The sequence below is a fragment of the Hypanus sabinus genome, chromosome 5 (genome assembly GCF_030144855.1).
Source record: "Hypanus sabinus isolate sHypSab1 chromosome 5, sHypSab1.hap1, whole genome shotgun sequence".
NCBI classification, from domain to species: domain Eukaryota; kingdom Metazoa; phylum Chordata; class Chondrichthyes; order Myliobatiformes; family Dasyatidae; genus Hypanus; species Hypanus sabinus.
The window spans coordinates 173,555,622-173,577,351 of NC_082710.1; the positions used below are offsets into that span (position 1 = coordinate 173,555,622).

General features: G+C 44.2%; 1 protein-coding gene across 5 annotated transcripts; it reads right to left on the bottom strand.

Annotated features, from left to right (window-relative positions):
• Positions 1–711: 711 nt before the first annotated feature.
• LOC132394600 (TNF receptor-associated factor 2-like) lies at positions 712–21,513 on the bottom strand. 5 transcript variants are annotated; one of them, XM_059970933.1, is made up of 10 exons: positions 19,698–20,642; positions 17,494–17,944; positions 14,607–14,888; positions 13,796–13,874; positions 12,929–13,027; positions 11,632–11,703; positions 10,880–11,221; positions 6,376–6,553; positions 5,068–5,216; positions 712–4,396 (listed from the first exon to the last, which is right to left on the bottom strand). In XM_059970933.1, exons 3-10 carry the CDS (start codon positions 14,849–14,851, stop codon positions 4,181–4,183), a joined length of 1,380 nt encoding a protein of 459 aa, XP_059826916.1. In that variant the 5' UTR covers positions 14,852–14,888; positions 17,494–17,944; positions 19,698–20,642; the 3' UTR covers positions 712–4,180. The 5 variants fall into 5 exon arrangements, with proteins under 5 accessions (XP_059826916.1, XP_059826917.1, XP_059826920.1 ...); XM_059970934.1 differs by lacking the exons at positions 17,494–17,944; positions 19,698–20,642 and adding an exon at positions 20,667–21,513; XM_059970937.1 differs by having other exon boundaries at positions 17,819–20,642.
• Between the last annotated feature and the right edge of the window lie 217 nt (positions 21,514–21,730).

The following is a 21,730-nucleotide window of genomic DNA, read 5'->3' on the forward strand; positions in this document are numbered from 1 at the left end:
ACAATTAACTCAGTTCCTGAGGAGATGTTGGAGTGTATGTATTTAGGCACTTGGCACTGCCAAGTTAGATTTAAGTTAGGTTTAAGCAGAGTGGCCATTGTGTGAGTGGGCCAGTGTTAGAGTGGAGAGTTCAGTGTTTGGCTTATATGGGCTTTATCATAGGCAGATGCTGCAGGTAGATTTTTCTGTTTATTTTTCTTTCTTTCTTTCTTGTTGCACAGTTAGAGTAGTGAGGTTGCTATGCAGGATAGTGGAATGCTCCTCTTGCAGAATGTGGGAAGGCAGGGAGACCTCCAGTGCCCTGGTGACTATACCAGCAAAAAGTGCATCCACCTGCAGCTACTTACAAACTGTGAAGGAATTAGAGCTGGATCTGGATGATCATTTGGGAGGCTGATGGATTGATCAACAGGATGCATAGGGAGGTGGGTAGATCGAAAGTGCAGAACACAAGTAACTGGATGACTGTCAGGAGCGGAGAAGAAGATAGGTAGCCATTGGAGAGTACATTTATTATCATTCCCCTCAACAAGTTGAAGTGATACTGTAGGCATGGATGTCCTAGCAGAGGAAAGTCACAGAGGTCAGATCTCTGACACTGAGTCTGGCTTTGTGGCTCAGAAGGGAAGGGAGGAGAAGGGTGAGCAGTAGTTATAAGGGATTGTTGGTTAGGGAAATGGACAGGGGGTTCTGCAGACTTGAGCAGATGTTATCCTGACTCCTGGGAGTCAGGGTCAGGAACATTTCAGAACGAATCCATGGTATTTTTAAGTGGGAGGATGAGTAGTCAGAGATTGTGTTCCATTGTTGGTGCCAATGACCAATGTCGGATAGGTGACCAGGCACTGCAAAGTGAGTTCAGGGAAGTTAGGTGATAACATAAGGGACAGGACCTTCAGGCTTGTGATCTTTAGATTGCTACCCATGCCACATGCTAGTGAGGCCAGAAACTGGAAGATCATACAGTGTTTAACACATGGCTAAAGAATTGGTGCAGGAGGAAGGGATTCAGATTTTTGGATCATTGGGCTCTCTTCCAAGGAAGCTGGGACCTGTACAGAAGGTATGGTTTGCACCTGAACACTGGAGAGGGACTAATATCCTTGTGGGAAGGTTTGCAGGTGCTATTCTGAGGTGTGGGGGGGGGAGAGATTTAAACTAGAGTTAAAGGGGGATGCAAACAAGAGCACCTGGGCAGACAGAATGGTTGTTAGGAAGAATGTTAAGCCTGTGTACGGTCAGGAAACAAAAGATGAAGCAAGGTGGAACTATGTTCTGAGTTGTGTATATTTCAACATACATGTTTGCAAGAAAAGTGGCTGAGCTCTGGGTATTTGGAATTATGACATTGTAGCTATTAGTGAAACTTGGTTGCAGGAGGGGCAGGACTAACCGGCAGCTCAATTTTCCAGGGTTCCGTTGCTTTACACATGACAGAATGGGAGGGATTGAAGGGGGAGTGGTGTCAATACTAGTCAGGGAAACTGTCACAGCAGTGCTCAGTCAAGACAGGTTGGAAAGCAGATCTATATGGGTGGAAATGAAGAATAAGAAAGGGATGGCTACATTAAGGGGATTATATTATAGACCATCAAATAGTCCACAGGGTTTAGAGGAACAAACATTGATAAATCACAGACCGAATACTTGGCTTTTATAAGTGTGTCATTTGACTTGTCATCTTATGGGAAGTCAATTGTGAAGTAGGGAAGGGATCTCGTCACTGACTGGTTGTGTGGTGAACTCTGCATTGGCTGGAATTTTGCCTGCATTGGCTTATAAATGGGTTCACGATCTACATGCCTCTTTATAAAATTGTTTGTAGCAAACCATGCTTCTGGGAATTCTCTTGTATGCCATGTGCAGGCTTTCAATGATGCCAGCCAAATTTGTACCCCTCGGTCTTCTGATTGATAAGGATATAAAAAAATAAGCATTCGGAGAACACACCACAAGTGAACAGCCTCGTAAGACGATGAAATAGATTGCCAGGATTGGAGAACAACACAACCCAACAATCAAGCATCCAAGCTACACATTTTCTGAGTTAAATCCAAGACATCTTCAAGGAGAGGTGCCTGTATAAGGTGGTGTCCATTACTAAGGGTTCCCACCGCCCAGGACATACCCTCTTCATCAGGAAAGAGGTACAGAAGTCTGAAGGCACAAATTCACCAACTCTGCAACAGCTTTTCCCTCTGCTACCTGATTTCTGAATGCACAGTGAAACCATGAACACTATCTCACTACTTTATTTTTATTTTGATATTTACACTTTATTTAACTATTTAATATATTTAATATTTAATTCACAGTTTTCCCCCATATAATATCATGTATTGCATTGTACTGTTGCTGCAAAAGTTAACAAATTTCATGCCATATGCCAGTGATTTCTGATTGTCTTTCTAAAGGAAGCTTTTGGCATATTGGCCTTCATAGATTAGGCTGAAGTCTAAATTGGAGTTTTGTGTGAAGTTTTGGTCACTTACCAACAGGAAAGATGTCAATAAGAGTGAAAGAATACAGAGACAAATTACAAGCATGTTGCCGGGACTGGAGGAACTGAGTTGTGGGGAAAGGTTGAATGGGTTAGGACCTTACACCCTAGAGCATAAGAGATTGAGGATATACATTATAGAGGTATACAAAATTATGAGGGGTATAGATAGGGTAAATGCAAACAGGTTTTTCCTACTAAGGATGGGTGAGACTAGAACTAAAGGTCAAGAGTTAAGAGTGAAAAGTGAAATGTTTAAGAAGAACATGAGGGTGAACTTTTTCACTCAGAGGATGGTGAGAATGTGGAATGAGCTGCCAGTGGAAGTTGGATGTAAGATCAATTGTAATATTTAAGAGAAATTGTATAGGTATATGGACGTACCTATCCAATTTCTCTTAAATGAAGGGTATAGAGGATTATAGTCTGGTGCAGGTTAATGGGATTAGGCAGATGACTGGTTTGGCAGGGATTAGATGGGCCAAAGGACCATTTTCTCTGCTGTAGTGTTCGATGACTCAATAACACTTTTATAATTAAGAAAAATATTTAGTGTTTTAATATGTAAATAATATATTTTACCATCAAACTATTGACATAATCTCATAAAGCAAATGTGGTATAAAATGATGCCACAAGGAAGATAAGTGGGTAATTCCCCCATCTGTCAGGCTGGAAGTTACCCATGCGATAAATGACTGGGTCTTGGGTGTACTGCATTTGGATGTGAAACTTCCCACGCCCTCTGCGTTGTCCTGACAGACAAACCTCTGTGAACTTGCTTCAAAGATTAAAACAACAAGGTCTCTCCCACTGACTGCAAGACCATTCTCAATCCAAAAAGTAATCAAACCCCAACCCTAACACCCTACCATTGGTAACTCATCCTGTTCATCATTTCCTTTATTGGGCAAAGGGGAAATTAGTTAAGGGATATGGCCAAATGCAGGCAATAGGAACTAGCTCAGGAAGACATCTTGGTCAGAATGAACAAGCCAGGCCAAAGGGCCTGTTTCCGTGTTGTATGATTCTGAATCTGTGAAAACATGTAAACTCCACATACAGACAGCACCTCAACTCACTGGCTCCATGCCCCGGGATTGCAAGTGAGAGAAACATTGGGCTCACTGTGTTCCCTGCATGTCAGCACGGGGTCTGAACAGACCAAAAAGCTGAATATGTGACCACATCACCCTGATGTATTGCAAGAGGAGGTAGATAAACAGTTAATAGATGGGCAACTTAATTGACTTGGGAACTGGCATAGGAGAGGAGGTAGTTTGGTGCAGATCAGCCATGATTATATTGAATGGTGGGACAGACTTGAGGGACCAAGTGGCCTCTTTGTCATCACACAGCATGAGACCCTTTAGCCATCAAATGTTCACATTCCACATGTGAGGCTTCTTGCCTCCTCATCCAAGCATTAGTTAGAAAAATATTCATTCATATAATTTACATTAGGTTAAAAATATAGATTTGTAACATTGCAGTAATAAAATTAATTCTATATGTGTAACAAAAGTGCAATTCAAAACTCCAGGGTTGGAGGATGGTGCCGATTGTGGGAGGCCGCTTCACTGCGTGTTCCCAGGCAGCCACCACATCTGTCGCAGTGGGGCCCTTGCTAAGTCCTGAGGTCTATGCCTTCTTTGCCAGGTTTGCCATGGAGACAGAGAGCTAAGGCTCTATGATGGCTTTGACAAACATGGTGTCATCAGATACGTAGGAGTGCCAGTTAGAGTGGAGGTAGGTGAGGGGCAGAAACTGCGGGCAGCCGCTGGCCACGTTCATGGTCTGGGTGGGCCTCTGGAATGAGGGAGAGCTGACATCCGGTTTGAAGGCCGACACCATCTGGAGGCTTCTGTCCTGCTGAGTCAAGAGCTTAAAGGTCACCTGGAGAAAAATAAAGATTTGCCAATCGTAAACACAAGTGATTTTGCAGATGCTGGAAATCTTGAGAAACACACAAAGGAAATCGGGTCAGGCAACATGCGTGGGTGTTTTGGGCTGAAAAACTTCTCAAGGATTGGAAAGGGAGGGGCAAAAGCTAGATTTGGGGGGGGAGGAATACAAGTTGATAAGTGAGACCAAGTGAAGGGGATATTTGGATGAGCACCTGGTTAATAAATGTTTGGAAGGAAATGGGCCAATTGACTATCAGACAACCACAAGACATAGGAGCAGAATTAGGCCATTTGGCTCATCGAGCCTATGCTGCCATTTGACTGTGGCTGATTTAGTTTGCCCCCTCAACCCCATTCTCCTGCCTTCTCTCATAACCTTTGATACACTGACTAGCCAAGAACCTACCAAACTCCATTTTAAACATACCTAATAACTTGGCCTCCTCAGCAGTCTGTGTCAATGAATTCCACAAATTAGCTCAGAGAGGCACCTTGGACAAGTTTGTCCAGTTTCGATACCGTGACTCTTAAATTTATAACCATCAGTTTTCCCAGACCTCAATAAATGGAAACATCTCTACACCTAACGCAGTAAATTTCTTCCATCCTCTTGATGGGATCTACCAGTGTGTTCTGCTGTATATTGAGAGGTTCCTTTACCTTCTTGCTGAATGGCCACTCCAGAATGGGATCGTATTTGCCCTTCATTATGACCAGAAATAGAGAGAGGTGTGTGTTTGCCCCCACTCCATCACCATTCAGGTACATCCTCAGGCACAGCTTGTAGCCACAGTGAGCGGTGAAGAACGCTGTGGGAGAGAGAAAGATGATCGATAAGCTGACAGTCTGGAACTCCACTTCAAACATTGCCCTGCCAAAACAAGTTGATCAGGCCTCATTTGAAGTACCATGTGCTCTGGTCACCACATGTTAGGTAGCAGGCACAAGATTGAGCTGGAGAGGGCCCAGGGAAGAGTCACCTGGACTGGGGGGCTTGAGTAATGAGAGGAGATTTGACAGGCTGGGACTGTTTTCCCTGGAGCAGAAAAGGTCAAGGGGTGACCTTCTAGAGATAGATAAAATTTTGCAGGACACATAGTGTCCATGTCTTTTTCTTAGGGTAGGGGAGTGTAAAGCTATGGGGCAATAGTTTAAGGTGAGAGGGAAAGAATTTTAAAATGGGATTCAAGGAGCAAGATTTTCACACAGAGGGTCACGACTATGTGGAACCAGCTGCCAGGAGTAGAGGAAGATACAATTACAACATGTAAAGACATTTGGGCCGGTACGTGGATCAGAAAGGTTTGCAGGGGTATGGGCCAAATATCGAGAAGTTAGTTTGGGTAAGCACCATGGTTGGGATGAATGAGTTGAGCTGAAGGGCATGCTTGCTTACCATACAATCTTATGACAAATCCTAGTATCACTTAACGACGGTTATGCATGATCTCGCTCCCCATCCCTCTCCCTTTTTCCCTTTTAGTAATTGTTTGATCTGAGAGTCATTGAAGACTACAGCACAGAGGCCGGCTCTTCAGCCCATCCTGTCCATGCCAAACTGGTTTTCTTCTTGCATGTTTCAATGCCATTCACTACAACACCATGGAGATTTTGTTACCATATCAAGTGTTTTTGTGTATCTTTCAACTTAGAAACAAGATTGATTTAAGGACTTTAGTAAAAACAGAACTTGTTCAATACTCGTGGGTGGCCTGTGCAGTGTTTCTTTGGCCCTTTCGTGTCACATGATCCACTTTAATTACGCAACAGCCCAGGTCATGCAGATAGGAGTGATAGCATTTTCTAAAGGACAGGTCACAAACACCTAGCATTTTAATACTGTTTTTTTTTCTCCCAGTGAGCACAAGTAATATTGAGGATGTGTTGGACAGATGCTGCATTTGCTGACTACTTATTTATACTCTAAATATATTAAATTCTGCTTCCAAAGCTATATTGAAATCTTACGTGGGGAGAGAATTGAGGGAGTCCTCCCATCGATGGCCTCTTGCATTTTCTGGCTGAGGTCAGAGATTTCCCAGACCAAAGTGCCGTCATATGAAGTGCTCTCCAAGACTTCAAGGCGCATCTGGAGGTTAGCGATCACCACATCCTTGAGGCAAATTGATTTCTCATTTTGTCGTATCTGGTAAGGTAATTAAAACATGTCACAGCTGAGTATTGTAAAAATTCTTGTTGGCTTGTCTAATTAACAACACTACGTCTTACACCATGAGACATAGGCACAGAATTAGTCTATTTGGCTCACTAAGTCTGCTCCGCTGTTCCATCATGCCTGATTTTTTTCAACAGTGTTCTCTTGCCTTTTACTTTTAGCACCATTTACAATATCTGCCTTAAATGCACCCAGTGACTTGCCTCCTCAGCTGTCAATGGTGAGGAATTCTCTCCAGAGTTCCCCAGATGAACTGTTTCTCCACCAGGCTGCAAGTGGGCACAATGATGGAATACAGTCTATAAGACATAGGAGCAGAATCAGGCGAGGTCCCCTCTGCCCTTCGACCATGGCTGATTTATTACCCTTCCCAATCCCATGCTCCTGTCATATGCACTGTGAAGCACAGTGAAAACCATGTCTTGCTTACTGTTCATATTAATCAATTCATTGAGGCCGAACAAGGGAAAATGACAGGGTGCAGAATAAAGTGTAATATCCACAGGGAAAGGGCACTGCAAGTAGACAACAAGGTGCAAGATCATAGCCAGGTAGACAGTAAGGTCAAGAGTCCATCTTATCAACGGCTCCACAACAGCAGGGCTGAAGTTGTTCTGACAGTATGCAGTCCACGCTTCTGCATCCTCTGTCCAATGGGAGAGGGGAGAAGAGAGACTGTCTGGGAAGGGCAGGGGCCTTAGATTATGCTGATTGAGACCACACCTGACACTGAATAAAAGACTTACATCAGTGTTTCTGGAATTAAGGAAATCGCACTACTAGATTTGGAATCATTTTCACCATTCTAGGGGCCATCATAGAACACACTGGTACCCAATCTGGGTATAGCACAACTTTTGGGATATTACTTCAAGATTCGGAGGGATAGGTTAAGGACAGAGATGAGGAGAAACTGTAGTAAATCTGTGGAATTCTCTGCCCAGGGAAGCATTAGTGGTTACCTCATTAAATATATTTAAGACTCAGTTAGATAATGTTTTTGAGGACAAGAGATTCTGCAGGTGCTGGAAATGCTAGAGAATCTCAGCAGATCAGGCACCATTTATGAAGAGGAATAAACAGTTCAGGCCAAGACCCTTCATCAGGATAGATTTTTGCATAGCAGGACAATTAAGGATTATGGAGAAAAGACAGATAGGTGCACAGCCAGATCAGCTGAGATCTAACTGAATGGTGGAGCAGGCTCCATGGACCAGATGGTCAACTCCTGCTCCTAGTTCTTATGTTCTTATGTCAACATCAAAAATGATTGTTTCAATTTTCCTCTGTTTCTATTAGTTCTGGTCAGTTCCGCTATAGTTATCTACCTGTGATATATTTCTTTTTGTTTCCGTTTACTCTGTCCAGCTCCAAAAAACACTGCTGGAAGAACTCAGTGAGTCAGCCATGTAGAGGGATACCGACCCCACATCAGCACTCAGTTAATGACTGAGTTCCTTCTGCTGTTTGGATTTTGGCTCCAACATCAGCCGCCTCTTCTACACTGCCGAGAGATCCCTGCAACTTTGTCCTGCATTTACTTATCCATTTGTTTTCTTTGTCATAAACTTCCCTCATTAACCTATGAAACCCAAAGATTTCAACAGCTTATCTACACAGGAAACTAGATACTACCCTATTGGAAACATTCCCTTTGTCCTGTCCATCCCCTCCTCGCCCTCTAAACAAATTAAAATCAGCATTAAAATCAGCATCTCTTTCTGATGAACTGTTTCCAACCTGAACAATTGATCTAATTTTTCTTATTCATAGCCTGACTCACTGAGTGTTTGCATCACTTCCTATTTTTGCAACAATTCCAGAGACTTTTTTGAGTCCAGAATTGCATAATTTACCATGTGCACATTCTGGAGATGTCTAACACACAGAAGCAAGCATTGGCTAAAATTAAATTTATGACAACTTAATGTGTAACAAAGGTGTGTCCTTTTAAAGATGTTCAGCACAAAGAAAGGTACAGTCATGGCTGTCAAGGGTAGTTAAATATTAAATTAAAAGAAACAGACTTAGAATGTTGCCAAGTTATGCCTTTTTGTAATATAAGTTAAACATAATTTACGTTAACTGAAAGATTAGCTTTATTTGTCACATATATATAGAAACATACAGTGAAATGCACCGCTTTACCTCAAATCCAATCAGGGTTATGCAGAGCAGCCTGCAAATGTTGCCACACTTCAGCCCAACATAGCATGCCCTAAGCTGTACAACTTTGGCACATGGGAGGAAACTGGAACGCACCGAGGAAACCCACATGGCCACAGGGAGAACGTACAGGCTTCTTACAGCCAGTGGCAGAAATCAAACCCTGATCTTACAGCCGGTGCTATAAAGTGTCACACTAACCTCTACACGACAGTCCCACCCTGAAACTCATGTTACAAACTTATGTTCATAATTTCCTCTGCTGCTGCTGCAAGAAGCTAATTCTGGTGGCACTTATACCCTGGGTATGTGCCCTATGTCAGCTTGAACTTGAGTTGAACGTGAACTTGAGAAGTAAGCCTAAGGATGAGGTGGTAAGGAAAATCCAGATTTCAGCAAACCAGGACCAGGGCAGTGATAAAGAAAGGAAAGTGAAAGATGAAAGTGATAATGGCTAGAAATACAGAAACTAAAGCAAGTGGCACAGCAATTAGCGCAATCACTTTACAGTGCCAGATGTAGGACTGGGGTTAGAATCACACCGCAGTCTGCAAGGAGTTTGTGTGTTCACCCCATGACCACATGAGTGTCTCTGGTTTCTTCCCACATTCCAAAGACGTACAGGTTAGGGTTAGTGAGTTGTGGGCATGTCACGTTGGCAGAAGAAGCGTGGTGACAATTGCGGGCTGCCCCCAGCACATTCTCTCACTGATTTGATTTGACACAAAATGATGCATTTCACTGTATGTTTCAACGTACCTGCAACAAACTGATCTCATATCATGTGGATCCCCTACAGGTTGGGGCTGAAGTAATTGTGTTGGGGAATAAGGAATTGGCAGAGGAATTAATTGTTTTGAGTTTTTTCTCACAGAAAACACAGATATCCTCTTGGAGGAAGCAGAGTACATCCAATTGAATGGGGACAGGCGAAGGGAACGAGTTTCAATAGAAACTGGAACCTCAGAAAACGGTGAACTGTAAGCCAGTGGCTGGAATGAAGTGCTGAAGAAGATCTGCGAACCCATTACACAAAGGGTGTGGAGGTTTTGAAGAGGGAGCAGTAGAGTTTTACCAGGATACTGCCTGGATTAGAATGTATGAGCTAGACAGATTACACTTAGATTAGCTTTATTTGCCGCATATACAACGAAGTGAACAGTGAAAATTTGTTGTTTGCGTCAATGATCCACGATGTGAGGACGTGCTGGTGGCAGCCCGCAAGTGCCGTCACACTTCCAGCATCTGCTGCCGGGCCCAGGAGAAGTTGGACAAACTGAGGCTGTTTTCTCGGAAGCGTTGGGAGGCTGAGGGGAGACCTGGTAAAAGTTCTTAAGGCTTTGAGAAGGATTTGTTCGGATTGACAGCCAGAATCTTTTTGCCAAGGTAGAAATATCAAGCACAAGAGGATGGGGGAGAGATTAAAGGAGATGGGCAAGGTAAGTTTTTATTTACTACAGAGGGTGATAGATACCAGAAGGTCTGATAGAAGGAGATACAATTGTGCTTTTTAAGAAACAGTTAGATTGACACTGAATGGAGGGATATAGACCATGAGCTAAATGAACAGTATGTAAGAAAAGCTTTTCACTCAACCTATGACAATAATAAACCATTTTGAGTTCCATTATACAGGCAGAGGTTGTTCCTGCGCTGTGCTGTTCAAGTTGCCTTCAGACCGTGGGAGAAAACCGGAGCACCTGGAGGAAACCCATATGGTCACAAGGAAAACATACAAGCTCCTTACAGACAGCGGTGGGAATTGAACCCTGATTTTACAGCCAGTGCAGTAAAGCGTCGCACTGAGCGTTATGTTACTGTGCTAATCCGGATGTCCAGAATTCCTGTGTAACAATCTTCCACTCTTTCCATTTCCATGGAGTGACTACTCTTTTTTTTTAAATCAGGTGTGTTTGTTTCCCTGATCTTTAGCTAGGCAGTCAAAGGTTCGCCACCATTCACCACCCTCTTCTTGTTCATTGTCAGTGTGAAACTACACGCAAAAGAATAATGAAGGGATTTGGGCAAGGAAGGGTTACATTGTTCCTAAAGTTGGTTAAAGGGTAGATACGGCATACGGGGAAGAGTCTGTACTGGGCTATACTCTTCGATGTTCTATGAAATTCTTACCTTGTTCTTTAGCTGTGCAATCACTGTGTCTTGCTCCTTTATCCATTTCTCTTGCTTTTCAACAGTATTTATTGTATGTCCCACTTCACGGTTTAGCACCGTGACAATGTTTTCAAAAGTCTGTAGTTTTACTTTCAGATCTTCCTGGGCATCCTCGCCCTGTGTCTTCTGCTTTAGCAACTGGCTGGGCTGTAAGCTCATCTCTTTCCGATTCCCAAACATTCCTTCCAGGCTGGGAGACTCACCGAGCTCTTTCCGGAATCCCTGGATGCTCTGAAGGACACAGTTCAGATGGTGTGCAACAGAGTTCTGCATGTGTTCGTCGACCTTCTGACCAGGTATCTGCAAAGAAACATTTTAAGATTAAAGGTTGGCTTTACACTCAGTGGCCACTTTATTAGGTACACCTGCTCATTAATGCAAATATCTAATCAACTAATCACGTGGCAGCAACACAATGCATAAATGCACGCAGGCACGGTCAAGACATTCAGTTCCACTCTCATAAAGCCCAAGAGTTGTTAGTTTTTGTTGAAGTATTCAGAGATGTGTGAGAGCTTACATTGACAAATTGACCATTACCTAATAGTCCCAAATCCCAGCTTTAAAGGAAGATTTTCATTTGCTTGGAATGTTTCAAAGCCACAAAAGGTGCTGTAGTAATGGAAAATCTTCCTTCTGTTCTGACACAGAGCTCCCTGTCCAGGCCAAGATAGTGGCCTCATTCACTGAATTAATGTCCTCTCACTCACCATCTGCCTGCAGCCGACAACACTGAAGGGACACCTCCGGAGGCCTTGCTCGCAAGTCATCTTGTGCTCCGCCTGAAATGCCAAGGACAAAATATGATCACACATCAGGTCCAGAGAAATGGCACACTGTTAAAGCATAAGGCACTCACTCTCCTCTCTGCCGACTCGGCATGGGCCAAAGACTGCTCCTGGGGCTTTTGTGGTTTGTGAGGTGGAAGTGGTAAATTCACTGGCCAATTGCTGCTCTCTATTTCCATCAGTCAGGAGGTACAGAAGCCTTAGATCCCACACCACCAAGTTCAAGAACAGCTATCACCCTACGCCATCAGGCTCCTGCCAAACGCTTGACGGTCATTCAAGAAACACTGAGCTCTGCTGAATGTCAAGCATTAGTAACTTTGGATTAGCTGTACTACACATGAGGCAGCCAGCAAAGAATATTTGATAATCATACAGATGTTGAACTCTGGCACACCAGGTCCACACTGGCCATTGACCACTTTATCCCCATTTTGTTCTCCTTCACCAGATTCTACCCTTCCCTAAAACACTAGAGCAATTTACAGCAGCCAGTCTGAGTCTCTTCATTGGTGGGTGGGGGGGGGGGGGGGGAACAGGACCACCTGAGTGGGGAACCCCTCGCAGTTACTGGGAGAAAGAGCGAACTCCACACGGCCAGCGCCGGAGGTGGGATTGAACCTGCGTCAAAAGAATAGCGCAACAACAGCTCTTCTTGCTGCCCCAGTTTTAATCATAGGCCATAGATATGGTGGCCTGAACGGCTCATCCAGTGCCCTAAAGGCCAGCCCAGCACCGCCGAGTGCTGAGTTTTCAAGGCTCTAGGGCAGAAATGTGTCTGAACTCAGGACTTCTTGTTGTAACTTAGAGTGATTTTTTTTACGTTTGGCATTGTACTGCTGCTGCAAAACAACAGATTTCACGATCTACTATATGTCAGTGACAATAAACCGTAACTATTCTAATTCTAATCAGAATCGGGTTTTGTTACCTCTAACATATGTAGTGAAGTTTTGTTGCTTTGGGACAGTAGATCAGTGCAAGATGTAAAAACAATCACTAACAAGAAGAAATAAATAAACGAAATAGTGTGAAAGAGGAAAGGTGAGGCAGTGTTCATGGGTTCATTGTCCATTTAGAAATCTGATAATGCAAGAAAAGAAGCTGTTCCTAAAATATTGAGTGTGTGTTTTCGGGGATCATCCACCTCCATTGTCTACTTGCATCTTCCATGCATCATTCCTCTGAGAGTGTTGTGCAGTGAATGTGAAGGACTTACCTCTCGTTCCCTCAGTGGACCAGTCCATGTGCAGCCCTGGTTGAGACAGGAGACTTCCAGGTTTAGGATCTCCTTTGCAATCGCCCTGTCGTTAAAACACTAAAACATACAGAAAGCCTCAATGAGTCAATAAACACCAACTTTATTCATTATAAGTTACAGGCAATTATTACCTCTCCAATACAAGAGTGAACCCTCCTTCTCTGAATATTGCCCAGTCTCCGATCACTAATCATAAACTGTACTAGCTGTTTCGTACAAGAGCATTGTACAATACAAAGAAGGAACACTCCAAACCTTCCCTCAGTCTACAAAGCATGGGTCAGGAGAGTGTTGGAATACCCTGCACTTGCCGCCAACAATGGAAGAAGATTGTAAACACGAGAGATTTTGCAGGTGTTGGAAATCTTAAGTAACACCCTCAAAGTGCCGGAGGAACACAGCAGATCAGGCAGAATCTATGGAGGGGAATAAACAGTTGTTGTTTTGGGCCAAGGCCCTTCATCAGGGTCCTGAAGAAAGGTCTCAAACCAAAACGTCGAGTTGTGAAGATGATTTAGACCACTGCTGAGGAGAGAAAATAAGTGTCGATCTTGACTCTGCTATCCACAGCCTCAGAATAACAACACAATCCAGCGTTAGTTGTCACTGAAGGAAACAACCAATCCAACCTCCACTTTAAATATCCCCAGTTGTCCATGGCAATGAATTCCACAGATTCACAGCCCTCTGGTTAAAGAAGTCCCTTCTCATCTCTGTTCTATTCTGAGGCTGTGCCCTCTGGTCCTAGAGTCTCTCACTACATCCTCTTCATATCCACTCTATCCAGGCCTTTCAATGGACCACAAACAGAGCATATTTTCTTACCTTTTCAAATGTGGCAAGTGAAACATTCTCAACTATTTCTTTATCCCTCAGGCAAGAGGGACACATCATCAGTTCTTTCCTGTAGGCAAGTGAAAGAGAGGAAAAATTAATTGATGCATAAATATATATAAGGACATACAAATGCTCACTTATTATGAGGTCATTTGGGCCATTAAATCAATGCTATCCCCAAGAGAACCATCCCCTCAGCCCAGTAAGATCCACCGGGACCACTTAGAATATTGTGTGTGGCACTGGTCACCACACTGCAGAGAGGAGTAGAGAGAGGGTGCAGAGCAAGCAGATTCATCTGAATCAAAGCACTAGCGTCAGAGGATCAGAGACAAAACTCAGAAAGCCAGGCAGCATCTATGGGAAAAAAAGTACAGTCAAAATTTCAGGCCAAAACCCTTCAGTAGGTCCCTTCACCTGTCCTGAAGAAGGACCTTGTCCTGAAACATTGACTGTTTACTCTTTTCCACAGATGCTGCCTCCAGCATTTTGCCTGGTGTTGTTTGGATTTCCAGCATCTGAGGGGTAGGGGCTAGGTTTTTCCACACTGTGGTGAGTGTCTGGACCGTGTTACAATAGGTGTTGGAGGCAGATACAACCACAGTTATGGAAGTGTATTTGGATAAGAAAGGCATAGAGGGGTTTGAGCCCAATGTGGCAAATGCAGTTAGTGTAGGTTAGTTTCATGGTGATAAGTTACTGTATGATTCTGTGATTTGAACCCTTTCGATAATTTGATACTGTGGCATTGGCAGAGAACACGTGGTCAGTAATGCAATGGGATGAAGTGACAACTTACAATACTGTCTTGTGACACATCTCACAGAACCGATGCCCGCACTCTGTCTGGACGGGATCTCTCATCAGGAGCCCACAGGCGCCGCAGTAGTACTTGCGATCATAGCCCTGACTGGTGTTTGTCACATAACCCCCGTCCGTCTCCTCCGTGTTGGTGCTTGTGAATAAGGCTTTCTTCTCGACACACACCGAACTGTAGAGCTGGGGCCTATCTTCATGTTTCAGTGGGAACAAACTCATCTCCATTCCTTAGCTCGGCTCTGGGAATATTCTCTTATTTAACCTTAAAAAAAAACCCAAAAAAGACTTGCATTTACGTGACACCCTTCACATCCTTTCCTGGACATCAAACAGCACTCTACTCATGAGGTGTGACCTGTATTCCAAAATGGCAGTCAGTCTGTGTATGGCAAGATCCCACAGCCAGTAATGTAGTGGAGACCAGATGATCTATCCCAAGTACTGCCTGGACCATATCTTACAAAGAAAGGTGGAGCAAGCAAGGGCTTTTCTCTTTGGAGTGAAACAGAGTGAGGGGTGACTTGATAGAGGTGTACAAGATGATAAGAAGCATAGATTGAGCGGGCAGCCAGAGAATTTTTTCTCTGGGCAGAAATGGCTAATATAAGGGACCATAACTTTAAGCTGACTGTAGAAAAATACGCAGGGGTCTCAGACGTAGGTTCTTTACACAGAGAATGGTGGGTGCAACACTAAGATAGATGCAGATATATTGGGGGCATTTAAGAAACTCTTAGACAGGCTATGGATGAAATCGGGGTCTATGTGGGAAGGAAGAATTAGATTGATCTTGGAGTAGGTTTAAAAGTAGGCACATTGTGGGCTGAAGAGCCTGTACTGTGCTTGAATATTCTATGTCATATGTTCTAAAACTGAATAAATATTGGCCAGGGCAGGGAGGAGGTTGCTAGGAGAGACGAGAGATGCAGGACTCTGGAGCAACAAGCAACCCACCGGAGGAACGCATTGGGTCGAGAGAGAGGTGTGTGTGTGTGTGTGTGTGTGTGTGTGTGTGTGTGTGTGTGTGTGTGTGTGTGTGTGTGTGTGTGTGTGTGTGTGTGTGTGTGTGTGTGTGTGTGTGTGTGTATGTGTGTGTGTGGACATGGGGAAGGATTTGTTAACATTTCAGATAAAATCCTGCATTAGCAAACAATCAGCCCGCTCCCTTTCACAGCAGTGCCACGAGGTTTCTTGTAAATCTCTTTCATAACAGGTTTGAAGCCCGGTCCAAATCTCGAAAAGTTAACCTTGATTTTTTGTTTTACTCAAGTCTCTCAAGTGGGAACTCAAATGGAGAAGGATTTGAAGCAGAGCCAAGCGGGTGCCAACCTGAATAATAATTCCAGTAATTTAGGGCTGGTTAATAAGTGTCTCTCGTTTTATCAAAGTGAAACACATTTATATAAGTTACCAAATATTCTGAACCACCCCATCCCACATTTCTTTCTTGATAACATTATCTGTTAAGTTCAGACTGAGTACACAAAAAGTCCCACACTTATTTTCAATTCTGAAGTCCAAATAGAAAGCAGCCTAGAACTACTTGGCTATAAATATGGCCCACATGAAAAGCTGACCTTTCTAATTTCAGTTTTGATTCAGATTTATCTCAGTTTCTTGAAACTTTGCTCCATCGATGAGGAATGATAATCTGATTCTTTTGTGAAGATTAGCTCTATTATTCAAATATTAGCTTTATTTGTCACATGTACATCGAAACATTGAAATGTAAAGTGAAATGCATCATTTGCATCAAGTCAAGTTGCTGAGGATTGTGCTGGGGAGGGAGAAGGGAATTATGGTTGGGAAAAGAAGGGAGGAGGAGGAAGCAGGAAACACCAGAGACATTCTGTAGTGATCAATAAATCAATTGTTTGGAATCAAATGGTATTGCCTGATATCTCAGGGCTGAGTGTTTCTGCACACATTCTACTGCCACCTTCTCTGCCACCCGTCCCAGACCCCTCCTGTGGCACTCCACTCTCACCATTCCCAACATCCTTTGCTCCCGCCAAATCTTTAAACCCACTTTCCACTCCACAAGTTCAAATCTAGTAATGGGCAAAAGCCCTAGGTGCCCAAGTTATATATGTGTGCCTAAGACTTTTGCGCAATACTGTACATCTTTGGAACGTGGGAAGAAGCTAGAGCACCTGGAGGAATCTCACGCAGGTGAAGGTACAACTTCTTTAAAAACAGTGGTGGGAATTGAACACAGTTCACAGAGATCGGTGAGCACTGGTGCTGGTTTAGAGTTACAATAACCACTATGCTACCGTGAATTAGATTTCACTTGCAATCCAGTTGACCTTATTTCCTTCACTTTGTAAAAGCACAAAACTGCAGTTAAAAGGTGGATGGGTGGGAGTTTGTTGTCATATGCATGTCTACATGTATACACAGGTGCAAAGAAAAACTGCAGCATCACACGAACTTAGCAATTGATTTATGGTGTTCACAAGGGGAAAAAACATAAATTATACATAAATTTTACAAGAAGGAACATAATTTGAACAAAACGAGAGCAATGTCCATTTTAGTATAGTTATAGCTATGTTAGGGAAAAGTTGTTACCCTACAACCATCATGCTCCTGAACTGGTGTGGATAACTTTAAACATCACTACCTGAATTGATTCTACAACCTACAGACTCACTTTCATGGTCTCTTTACAACACATGTTCTAGTATTACATTATACACATTTTACTTGCAGTTTGTCTTCTTTTTCGCATAGGTTTGTTGTCAGCCTTTGTCTGAGTTGTGTATAGTTTTTTTAATAAATTCTATTGTATTTCTTTATACCCTGTAAATGCCTGCAAGGAAATTAATCTCAAGGTAGTATATATTAAGACATAGAGTACATACTTAGATAATAAATTTACTTTGGCTTTTGACTTTGAGCTTCATTATAAAGAGACAGACGTGGTCGTAGTGTTGCCAAGCTGCAGTGCTTAGGATTTTGCAGTAGAGTACTTTGGCAAGATGTGTAAGGAGGGACCATATGAATTAGAGGGGTTATTCTACAGAACAGAGAGAGTCACAGAGTCATACAGCATGGAAACAGACCTTTCAGTCAAACTGGTCGATACTGGCCAAGATTCTCATCGTTTGCTCATGCCTGCCCATATCCCTCCACACCTTTCCTATGCATTGTACCTGTCCAAGTAACTTTCACATGTTGTTAATGTACCTGTTTCAATCACTCCCTTTGGCAGCTTGTTCCATGTGGATCACACTCTGGGTGAGATGTTGCCCCCTCAGTTTCCTATTAACTCTCTCCCCTCTCACCTTAAGCTTATGTCTTGATTCCCCAACCCTAGAGAAAAACAGAGAGTGTGCATTCATTCACCCGAACTATACCCCTCACAATTTTATATACTTCCATAAGATCAATCCCCATTCTCTTATGCTCAGGGGAAAAATGTCCCAAGCTGCCCAGCCTCTCTCCATAACTCAGTGCCTTGCATCCTAGCAACATCCTTCTTCTCTTTTCCAGCTTAATGGTATATTTCCTACAGCAGGGTGACCAAAACAGAAGGTCGTATTTGAAGTGCAGCCTCAACAATCTCTTGAACAACTTCAACGTGATGTCTCACAAGACCATAAGACATAAGTCCTGACTTCTACACTCCTGAAGAAGGGTCTCAGCATGAAGTGTCGACGGTTTATGCATTTCCATAGATGCTGCCATGACCTGTTGAGTCCCTCCAGCGTGTGGCTCCGGATTTCCGGCATCTGAGGAATTTTTTAAGTTTACGATTTTCGGTACTCATTGCCCTGACTGAGGATGCCTGCTGTGCCAGTAGAGGAGTTAAGTTACGGGGAGAGCTGGCATAATCTTGATTTGTTTTCTCCAGTTATATATTTTATATTATTTATTTATTCAGCCATACAATGCAGAGCAAACCCTTCTGGCCTTTTGAGCCAAACAGCCCAGCAACCCACACATTTAGTACTAACCTAATCACAGGACAATTTACATTGACAAATTAACCTATTAACCGGTACGTCTTTGGACGGTTGGAGCAAACTGCAGCACCCAAAGGAAACCCACACCAGTATGTGAAGCAAGTACGAATTTTCTTACAGAGGGTGCTGGAATTGAACTCTGAACTCCAGTGCCCTGAGCTGTAATAGCGTTGCACTAACCGTTACGCTACTACAGCACCCCAAATTAAATCAGTGAGGATTGCGCTGGGCACCTGCAAGTGCCACCATGCTTCCGCCTCCAACACAACTCACTAAGCCTAACAGGGCATCACTTCTGGATTGTAGGAGGAAAACAGACCAGTCAGAAGAAACCCACATGGGCACTGGGAGAATGTACAAATTCCTCACAGGCAGTGGTGGGAATTGAACACTGATCATACAGTTGATGCCATAAAGTGACTGTGCTAGCCACCTTGCTATTAGAGGCAGATGTAAATATCTTTAAATAGTAGTATTAGATCAGTAATCAAAACATTTACAATATTTAAAGAAATTGATCATGTAGACGGAGAGAAACAATCCTTCTTCTGTAAGCATAACATCATAATTAGCATGCCAAGCCATTTCTACTTGATGTCAGGAAGCACTTCTCAATGTAAGGTTGTAAATATGGGATTCTCTTTTCCCCAGTTGACCAATGGGCCAATTGGTTCATGGATCAATTCTCCAACATATAACCAGACCTAAAGAATACCCCAGGAATAAATTGCCCACCAGATCAATTGTCTGGTATTGACCCTGGAATTGTCCACCCACTGGATCAATTGGCTTGGGAATTAACTAAGATCAACTGTCCCACAGATCATTTGCCCAGGGCATCACTCCATCAATGGGTCACATCCAGAGGATAACATACTCCATGGGTCACTTCTCTGGTTCATTGTCAGGCCAATGGGTCACATCCAGCAGACCATCTAATCCATGGGTCACTGTGTGCAGTCCATCATCTTGGCTATAAAGATCTATTCTCCCAATAGATCTTCTTCGAGGATTGTCATCTTAGTTGTGATGGAGAGGCTTGTGAGATGCTGGGATCCCATGAACTATGCCATCTGGTGCGTAGCTGCTGGTAGACTCACCCAGACAAAGTGCGACCCAACCTCCACGGTGGAGCTGGCACAAGAAGATGGCATCACAGGGGCAGTGAAGGTGGAGGAAGGCTGCAGCAGGGAGCTGTCCCCAATCGTCTCGCATTCCAAGCCACTGGATGCTGACTCCGATGTGCATCAACCTCCCCGCGTTAAACAAACCACGCACATGCCTTCACCAGTAAGGGGAATCCATAGGAGAACAGCATAGTGATTATTGGATGGCTTCATCAGCGGCTGGTGAGTTTGTTTGTTCGCTGCTTGACTTGTCCAGTAGATGGTTGTGCGTACGGACCAGTAAATCACCTGGCGGTGGAATCACTGAGCTCCTACGGAAGAATGCCTGGCAGTCCTCTTCTCCAGTAGATCGCTGGAAGCGCGGATCGCTTTTGCCCTTACGGAAATAGATCCATCTTTGTGACACTTTGTCCGGTCGCCGTTTCTTCGGGTGAACTCGAATCGCAGCAGCCGAGATTGACTCTGTCTCCTACCGCCTCCCTACCATCTCTGTCGTTTGTCCAGGGTCTGCCTTATCCCCGTGACTTCGCTCTTACATCCGCAGAATCTCTTGTGTTTACAACCTGTCGCTGTTAAATTCCCCGATGGAGGGCGGTGGAAGTTCGAGACGAGAAGCAGAGCAATGGGGTGGACGGGAGAACGGACAGAGGGAGGGAGAGAGCGAAGAAAAAAGAGAAAGGGGAAGAGAGAGAGAGAGCGAGAGCGAGAGAGAGGGACAGAGAGATCAGGGGATCGACCGGAGCTAAGTGGACAGGTCAGGCAGCCTCTACGCAAAGCAATAACAGTCGATATTTCCAGCCGAGATCCTTCATCAGAAATTTTTAAAGAAATAGTTTAATCTGATTTCAGATATTACACGGGTTTAAGCGGCGTTTAGCAGAGCATTACACAGTGAAACCAGAGTCTTACAATAGTTGGGCGAACGTCAGTGTCTTAACTCACCCTGTGTGGAAGGAGCGCTCCCCGATACTTCCGTGGTCAGAGGGTAACTAGGAGACTGGGCGGAAGCTTGGGCCAATTTGTAGCGCGCGGCGCTGGAAATTCCAGCCAAGCTGCTGACAGTATTTCCTCTGGGACTTTTACACGTACGAGGTTATGTTGATTGTGCAAATCCCCTCGAGACCTGCTATAGTCATAGTTGAGTATCCCAGGGTTGTTCCAGCCTGTGAGCTCTCTCACAATGAGTAGATCTGGCTCCAGAATTCCGTTCCGACACGTCTCCGCTCCCTGGCTCGGGAACTCTCCCGTCTTCCCTGTTCCAGCCGGCGACAAAAGATGCTTGACCCAGGAGCAATCCGGATCTGGGATCTGGAACTCCTCCGGCAGGTAGCCCCGTTACAGTTCTTGCCCCCTTTTCACCCTTAGATTCCACCCAGCCCCGCCTCGACGCCCTCTCCCTTTGCATCAATTCCCACAATCTTTTCTATCCCTTTCCTGCTCTTCGTCATCTATTTCTTTTTCTCCTCTCTTTTTCCTCCGCATTCACACAATCCTCTATTCCACTTCTCTCCCCTTCCTGCCGGTTCCTTCACACTTTCTCAATCCTCAAATCTTGCCTCTTCCAGTTCTACAACACCCTCTCACACCTCCTCTCGCCGGCAACGGTTTCCCGGCTCCTCTCCCTTTCTCTCCTCTCTCCTGTCTTTCCCCCTCACAGTCTTCCACTCCTCCATATCCCTCTGCCCTTTTCTGTCTCCCTCCACACCAATCCCAACCCCCATTTTCCCCTCCTCAGGCTCGCACCTCCTCTCTGCCTAACCCCCCTCTGCCTTGTCTCCCTCCCCCTCATCTCCCCTCCCCTCTTATTCCCCTCTCACTCATCTCCACTCCCCACTATCCCCTCTGCCTTATCTCCCCTCACCTTCATCTCTCTCTCATCTCCCCCATTCCCTCTGCCATCTTTCCTCCCCTTTATCCCACTCTCCTTATCCCCTGCCTCGTCTCCTCTCCCATCTCTCTCATCTTCCTCATCTCCCCTTCCCTTTATCCCCTTCTGACTCATCTCT

Excerpts from the sequence above, each read along its gene's own strand:
- LOC132394600 (XM_059970934.1), bottom strand. The coding sequence starts at position 14,851 with ATGGAGATGAGTTTGTTCCCACTGAAACATGAAGATAGGCCCCAGCTC. Across the intron at positions 13,028-13,795 it reads CACTTGCCACATTTGAAAAG|TGTTTTAACGACAGGGCGAT; the intron begins GTAAGAAAATAT and ends TGTATGTTTTAG. Across the intron at positions 6,554-10,879 it reads TTGCACAGCTAAAGAACAAG|ATACGACAAAATGAGAAATC; the intron begins GTAAGAATTTCA and ends TTACCTTACCAG.